A 7510-nucleotide genomic window follows, 5' to 3' on the forward strand; every position below is an offset into this window, starting at 1 on the left:
CAGGGCGGGGGGTTGTCAGGGCATAATTGTCCCCCAGCAAAGTCTCCTCCCTCCTTCGCTTCCTCCTGTCCTGCCTCCTCACCTCCTGGGCCCACTCTTTTCAAGCTTCCTCGGGTCCCACCTCCCCTTTCCCAGGAAAAATACCTCTTCCCTTGACCCTCCCCCACTCACACGGCCCTCATCCCTGTAGCCCCCACTCGCCCCCAAGCCAGTCCCTTTGAAAAGACCATCAGTGTGGCCGTCTGTGCAGCAACCCCCCCCCAATCTGGATGAGGACTCCAGCCCCCAGTAAACAGTGCAGGTCCTGCCCCAGGGCCCCCCTCCACACCAGGAAAGCCCCCCTAGAGTCTAGGTTGAGTCCTCTCTGAGGACCCGGCTGCTGGGTCCTCTGCCACCTTCCTGCACGTGTCCCTCCCATGATCCCTGCCCCCCCCTCAATCCCCGTTGACCAAGGGAGCAGCCAAACCTAGGCCACTCTCTTCGGGTCCTGGGCAGCCCGAGGCTCTGCTACCCCACCCTCCATCCTGCCCGTCACTTCCTCTCACGCTGGGATGCGCCCTGGGCTCTCAGACCCCTACAGCCTCAACCCTGCTCTGTATTTTCTTTTCTGATATATTTTTATTGATTTCCGAGAGGAAGGGAGAGGGAGAGAAACATTAATGATGCGAGAGAATCACTGATTGGCTGCTTCCTGCATGCTCCCTACTGGGGATCGAGTCCGCAATCCAGGCATGTGCCCTGACCTCCAATTGAACCCTGACCTCCTGGTTCATAGGTTGATTCTCACCCATGAGCCACGCCAGCCGGGCACCTGCTCTGTATTTTTGCTGCTCCTCCCTCCTGGGCCCCACTGCCCCTCGGTCCCACCATCCCCGCAGCAGCTGCTCTGTACCCCCTCGGAGCCGGAGCTCCATCCTCCGGCTGTCCAGCAGACTCCATTGTCCCCCACCCCCAAATCCCATCAAATACCAACCCCGACCTCCAACACTTGTCCCCACTCTGTCCTCGCTGCCCAGTGTAAGGCTCAGCACCCCCAGGGTAACTGCAGCCGCCCCACCCCACCCCCTGGGCCCCCCTCCACTCTGCATGTGGGCAGGGGGCACAGGCAGACCAGCGTGCACCTGGCTGGGCCTTTCACAGCCGCTGCGGCCCTACCACCCGAGGACTTGGACCTGGGCCTTCCAAGAGCCTGCAGCCCCCAGACACGGTGCCAACCCAGGGCAGATGGAAACACCTGGACACAGGCTCCTTGCCCTCCTGCCCTGGTCCCTGCAGTATCTCAGCCAACTCGTGGCCCCTAGGACCACCAAGGCCTTCCTTCCCGGGCCCAGGCAGAGCTCAGCTCAGCGCCACCTGCTCCCCCAGCCTCAAGGCAGGTCTGGGCCCCTGGGCTGTGCCTTGTACCTGCCCTGGCCTGGCTGGAGGCAGCAGCCTACTGAATCCCCAACGCCGGCCCCCGGCCCACTCCCACTCACCCTCCTCCTGGAACACGCCTCCCTGGACAAGTTTAAAGGACAGAAAGACAGCGCCCTCCTGCTGCAGGGCAGTGGAGTGCGGGGGCATGGAGCCTGGGGTGATGCCCCCAATGTCGGCGTGGTGCCCGCGGCTGGCCACGTAGAACACAGGTCGAGTCTGACCCGGCCAGAACACCTAGGAGTGGAGAGCGGCAGTCAGCTGTCTGGCCTCCCTGCCCCCCCTTCTGGCACACTCCTCCCCACTCCCCCCCAGGCCCCAGGCAGAGGCCCTCACCGGTGTGATGACCGTCAGGTCTGGCAGGTGGCTGCCCCCGGCACTGGGATGGTTGCTCAGCATCACGTCGCCAGGGTGCAGGTCAGCCCCCAAGTGCTGGATCTGAAGCCAGGACACAGGTTGGGGGTCGAGAAGGGGCGGGGCTAGGGGTGGGGCAGATGAGAAGGCGGGAAGAGGACCTGGTCAACCTGGAACTGCACGGTCTCCTGCATGGCGCCCAGGTGCACAGGGATGTGGGGGGCGTTGGAGACCAGCCCCCCGTCAGGCCCGAAGAGGGCGCAGGAGAAGTCCAGGCGCTCCTTGATGTTGGTGGAGATGGCCGTGCGCTGCAGGATGCGGCCCATCTGCTCTGGAGGAACAAGTGACGGTGCTGCTGGCCCCACCTCGCCCACAGCTCCGCCCCCGGTAGGAGCGGCAGGACCCACGTCCCTGAGCCAGGCCCCAAGGGCGGCGGCGGCCCACCTGGACGCCAGGTCTCGCCCTCCCCCACCGCGGCCTGGAGCCCCAGCACGAACCCGGGGTCCCACATCAGTCCCTGCCCTGCCAGGCACCGCCAGAGCCTGGGGCCCCTGGCCTGGCCCTGCTCGGATCGGTTCACTGCTCAGAGCCTGCTTCCTGCCCACAACCAGAGGCTGCTGTGGAGGGAAGCACGCTCCGCCCGAGGCCGGCGGGTGCAGGGAGGCGGTGCCCCCCCAGAGCCAGGGCCACGCCGCTCGGCCTGTCACAGCCACGATCCTGCTGCTGCCCCTCCCCCGGCAACACCTTCTGCACCGCCTGTGCCTGGCTGGCAGACCCCCCACCGGACCCCACGGGGAGGAGGGCCGGGAGGACAGCGGCACGCACACTCACCCGCGATGCTCATGAAGCGGTGTGAGAAGATGGACAGGTGGATGGGGTCGAGCTGGGCGCCCACCGTGCCGGAGGTCTCGGCCCCCACCGAGATGCGGATGTCCCCCGTCTCCGTCACCTCTGCCTGGCAGCCCGGTTCCACCAGGATGGTGCTGGGGGCAGGGGCACAGGGGGGCTGGAGGGGCCAAGCCAGACCCCACTCCCAACCAGGAACCTCGCTTCCCCAGGCGGGGGTCCCACCTAATGGGACCCTAGAGTCCAGATTCCTGCAGCCTCGGGGGCCAGAGAACCCCCTGCCAGGCCCCCGTAGCTGTGGCCCCGACCTGCACCCCCAGGACCCGACCTGCTGGCCTCAGCCCACCTGTTGCTGTCGATGATCAGGCAGGGTCCCTGGAGCTTGTGCCCGTAGCCCAGCTCTCCCAGCAGGAACACGGGGGTCTCCTGGTAGCCCCCCTCAAAGTAGCACTGGGTCATCTGAGGAGGTGGGGGGTGAAGGAGGCCCAGCACCCAGGTCCCCCGCCTCGCCATCCCCCCCTGCCCGGGTCCCCGAGTGCACAGGTGGGTGTGGGTGGCAGGGCCACTGACCTTGTCTACCCGAGGGGGCCCCATCTGGGCTTTGGCGACATCCTCCAGGCGAAGGCCGCTGCAGCCAGTGCCCCTCACCCGCACATCGTCCACCACCACCGACCGCTCAGGGATGACGAAGCCAAACTCCCTCATGTACCTGCGCCCGCCGGCCCGAGGGAGCGGTCAGGGCCAGGCGGCCCGGCCAGCAGGTGACCCACCAGGGCTCCCAGGCCTCGAGCTGGCGTACCTCTCCACGAACGCTGCCCCGAAGTCGCCGGCGCGGGGAGAGCGGGCAGTGGCCGGGTGCTGGTGGGCGGACACCATCAGGGCGCAGTCCGTGCCCTGGTAGCGCAGGTGCAGGAAGCCCTCGGTGCGGATCTGGGACCTGCGGGGTGCACGGGCGGGACCCTCACACGGGCACCCCGTGAGGACGCCCGTCCCACCTCCTCCAGCCTCAGGGTCCATTCCTCCCTGAGCACTGCCCGAAGGGGGCCTGGCACCAAGGGGGAAGTCAGGTGCTGAACCAGCCTAGAGGGTGCCTGGGATGCTGCAAGCCCTGGGCCCAGCCCAGCCCAGCCCAGCCCCCAGGACCCCACCTGGGGAAGCCCTGGGCCCGCAGGGCGTCCACACACTGCTCCTCCAACCGGCTCAGCCTCTGGTCCAGCTGCAGGAAGGTCTCAGGCACGTAGGGCAGGGAGCAGGGCTCCTGGGCCTCGTGCACCACGTCGGCCAGCGCTAGCCCCAGCGCCGACAGCAGCCCGCTGTGCCTGCGGAGACGGGGCCACCGGGCGGTGAGGGGAGCCTCCCCGGGCCGTCCCCCCTCCTGGGCCCCGGGCCCCAGGCCCAGACACACCTGTGAATGTACACAGTGTCCATGCCCAGGGCCCGGGCGATGGCACAGGCATGCTGCCCGCCAGCTCCTCCGAAGCAGGCCAGCACGTGTGCCGAGGGGTCGTGACCTCGTGCCTAGGGAGCCAGAGGAGGGTCAGGGGCCTAACCTACCCTGTTCAGCTCCTGACCCCTCACCCCCCGGGGGTTGCCTGAGTGGGAGGGGCCGGGGGCAGGGCTGGCGTACCTGGGTGAGGGCACGGATGGGCCGGCACATGGCCTCGTTGGCCACACGCACGAACCCCATGGCCACCTCCTCTAGGCTCAGTGGGGAAGCGGGGCAAGGCCCGTTGGTCAGGAAGCTGTTGATGTCGGCGGCCACAGCCTCCAGGGCCTTTCGGGAGGCCTCCGGAGACAGAGGCTGGTCCTCTCCCGGCCCAAAGATGCAGGGAAAGGAGGCAGGCAGCAGGCGGCCCAGAACCAGATTAGCGTCCGTCACGGTCACGGGGCCCCCTGGGGGGTGTGCACAGCGTGGGGTTGGGGGCTGAAGAGGTGGGTGGGCCTGGGCAGCAGGGGAGGGTCCTGCAGGGGGACCCCAGATCTTACCTTTACGGTAGCAGGCGGGGCCAGGGTGGGCTCCTGCAGACTCCGGCCCCACCACAAACAGGCCGGACCTTGGGGGAGAGACAAGTGGAATTGGAGGCGGGTTGGGAGGCAGGGCAGGGGGTCCTGGCCCAGGTGGGGAGCTGACCTGAAGAAGAGGCGGGAGCCCCCGCCAGCTGCGACCGTGTTGATGTCCAACTGGGGGGCCTGGAGGGTGACGCCGGCCGTGCTGGCCTCAAAGACGTGCTCGAACTCCCCCGCGTAGCGGCTCACGTCCGTGGATGTGCCTGGTGGGGGGTCTGGTGGTGAGTGTCACCCCGCAGACCTGGACGCCTGCGTTGCCCACCGGCGGCGGAACCTCCCCTGGAAGGCTCGTACCCTTCGGCCCTCGTACCTCCCATGTCAAAACCAATGACAGGCTGGCCACCCTCGGCCTGGTAGGTCGTGGCAGAGTAGCCAACCACGCCCCCAGCGGGGCCCGACAACACGGCGCGGGAACCACTGAAGGCGTCCATGGGCGCCAGGCCGCCATCGGAGCGCATGAACAGCACCTGCACGTCCTGCGGGCGGGTGGGCAGGCGGTGAGGGGCCGGGCAGGCCCCGGGGAGGGGGGCTGGAGCGGGCGGCGGGGGTCTCACCTTGAGCTGGCCCTGGAAGCCCCGGCAGAAGCCCTGCACGTAGCGCTGGATGGCGGGGGTGAGGTAGGCGTCGGCACAGGCCGTGTGCCCCCGCGGCACGATGCGCACCATGGGCATGGCCTCCGAGGACAGCGCCACGTGCGTGAAGCCCATCTCCCGGGCCAGTGCACCCACCTGCTGCTCATGCTGGGCCCACCTGCGACAAGGACCTGCAGCACTGCCCTTCCCACCCTCGCCCCCACCCCAACCACTGCCCCCCACTCGGTCCTGGCCTGCTGCTCAGGAGGCTTCCGCCCCCCACCCCAGGGGGGGCAGAGCTGGGAGGGGCATCCAGGTCTGGGAGGGGCTCTGGGAGGAGGCAGAGCTGCAGGACCAGGCTCTGGGAGGAGGCAGCCCGAGGCAGGGCCAGGGCGGGGCAGGTTGGGGCGCCAGGCCTAATGCCCCCACTTCCCCAATGCCCTGGTTGGGGCGGAAACCCAGGGCCTGGAGCAGGCCTTTCAGAGGGGGAGGCGCTGCCAGGAGCCCTGGACCCGGCACGCGCACTCACGTGTAGGAGTGCATGAGGACCACCGCCAGGCTGCGGATGCCACGGTCCAGGAGCCCCTCCAGCTTCCCCCGCAGGGCCCCCAGGTCCACGGGCCGCTGCACCTCCAGCAGGTCCCCCGTGCAGCCTGCAAGGAGGCCACCACTGCCCATCAGAGGCCCCGGGATGGTGCCGCCGAGGCACACGCCTGTCTACTTTTCAGACCTCCCCCCAGGATATTTTTCCATCGATTGTTAGGGAGAGTGGAAGAGAGGGAAAGAGAGAAAAACATCCTGTGAGAGAAACACATTGATTGGTTGCCTCCGACCAGGGCCCAGGCCAGGGAGGAGCCTGCAACCAAGGTACATGCCCTTGACAGGAATCGAACCCGGGACCCTTGGGTCCGCAGGCCGACGCTCTATCCACCGAGCCAAACCGGCTAGGGCTGGAGGCACACACCTTTTTAAAAAATATATATTTTTTGTTGATTTCAGAGAGGAAGGGAGAGGGAGAGAAAGAAACATCAATGATGAGAGAGAACCATGGATCGGTTGCCTCCTGCACGCCCCCTACTGGGGATCGAGCCTGCAACCTGGGCAAGTGCCCTTGACCAGAATCGAACCCGGGACCCTTCAGTCCGCAGGCCGACGCTCTGTCCACTGAGCCACACCGGCCAGGGCGAGGCACACACCTTTGACAGGCGTCCCGGAGCCCGGCTCCCCACGATACAGCACTACTCGTTCATCCACCTCCAGCACCTCTTCGTACAGCATCTCGGGCATGGGCACGGCCTGGGGGTGGCAGAGGCTTAGCGGGGGCCCAGGCCTGAGGGTCCTGGCTGGGGTCCCGCATGGGTGGGCCGTGCAGGCACGGAAATGTGTCCCAACAGGCCCATGGGCAGGCTCTGGAGACAGTCAGAAGGGGCAGCCCCAGCACGGCCCACCCAGGAGGCGGCTCCCTCCCCCCTGCCCCCCCACAGCTGAGCGTGGCCAACTTCCGTGCCCCCGCAAAAGCAGCTCCTTCCCCCAGCAGGGAACAGGCTGGGGTGAGCTACCTCACACCTGGGCCCAGGTGTGGTGGCAGATGAGGGGGGAGAGGAGCTGGGGAAGTTGCACCCCAGAGGCGGCTGAAAGCACTCAGAGCCACCTCGCTGCCTACCAGCTGGTGGCCTGGGCTGGCACTGCCCCTTCCAAGGGTTGCCCACCCCACGAGGACCCAGCCGCCTGCTGGCCTGGGGGAGCTCACCAGGTCGAAGAGGTCCTCCCGGGCCTGGGTGCCCACGTGCAGCAGGTCCCGGAAGCCGCGGGTCACCAGCAGCGCCACCCGCTCCCCCTGCCGCTCCAGCAGCGCGTTGGTGGCCACGGTGGTGCCCATGCGGATGCTGGCGATGCGACTGGTGTCCAGAGGCCGGTCCCTCGGCAGCAGCACACCCCCCTCCTGGGGACCACGGTGGGGTCAGGCTCTGGCCCTGGGCCCCTCCCCGCCCTGCCCCTCTGCCCCCCCCACCTGCTCCAGGATGCGGCGGATGCCCTCGGTGGGGGCGTCCACGTAGTTGGCAGGGTCCTCCCGCAGCATCAGCGGTACCCGTATAAGCTTCACTTGATATTAGAGACCTAACCTTCCCTACATATCCTAACAAGATTATGTCAAAATTGATAGCTATTATAGTGCCTACTGCTCCTACACGGTCACATTTGACTACTTAGGTACTTAGATTTTCTATATCCCGTATTAATGCATACTGTGCAAAGTT

The 7510-nt window shown here is 67.1% G+C and overlaps 1 protein-coding gene across 1 annotated transcript; it reads right to left on the reverse strand.

Annotated features, from left to right (window-relative positions):
* Positions 1-1475: 1475 nt before the first annotated feature.
* OPLAH (5-oxoprolinase, ATP-hydrolysing) lies at positions 1476-7350 on the reverse strand (the record flags this gene model as incomplete). The annotated part of the gene is made up of 18 exons (XM_006109270.3): positions 1476-1650; positions 1750-1851; positions 1938-2098; positions 2599-2750; positions 2960-3072; positions 3184-3322; positions 3413-3550; positions 3762-3932; positions 4019-4131; positions 4241-4506; positions 4600-4667; positions 4745-4883; positions 4991-5156; positions 5235-5430; positions 5782-5905; positions 6449-6548; positions 7003-7194; positions 7264-7350. Coding segments are annotated over 18 exons (2602 nt in total), but the record flags the coding sequence as incomplete, so codon positions are not given.
* Between the last annotated feature and the right edge of the window lie 160 nt (positions 7351-7510).

This window comes from Myotis lucifugus, unplaced genomic scaffold (assembly GCF_000147115.1).
Source record: "Myotis lucifugus unplaced genomic scaffold, Myoluc2.0 scaffold_7625, whole genome shotgun sequence".
Classification (NCBI taxonomy): Eukaryota; Metazoa; Chordata; class Mammalia; order Chiroptera; family Vespertilionidae; genus Myotis; species Myotis lucifugus.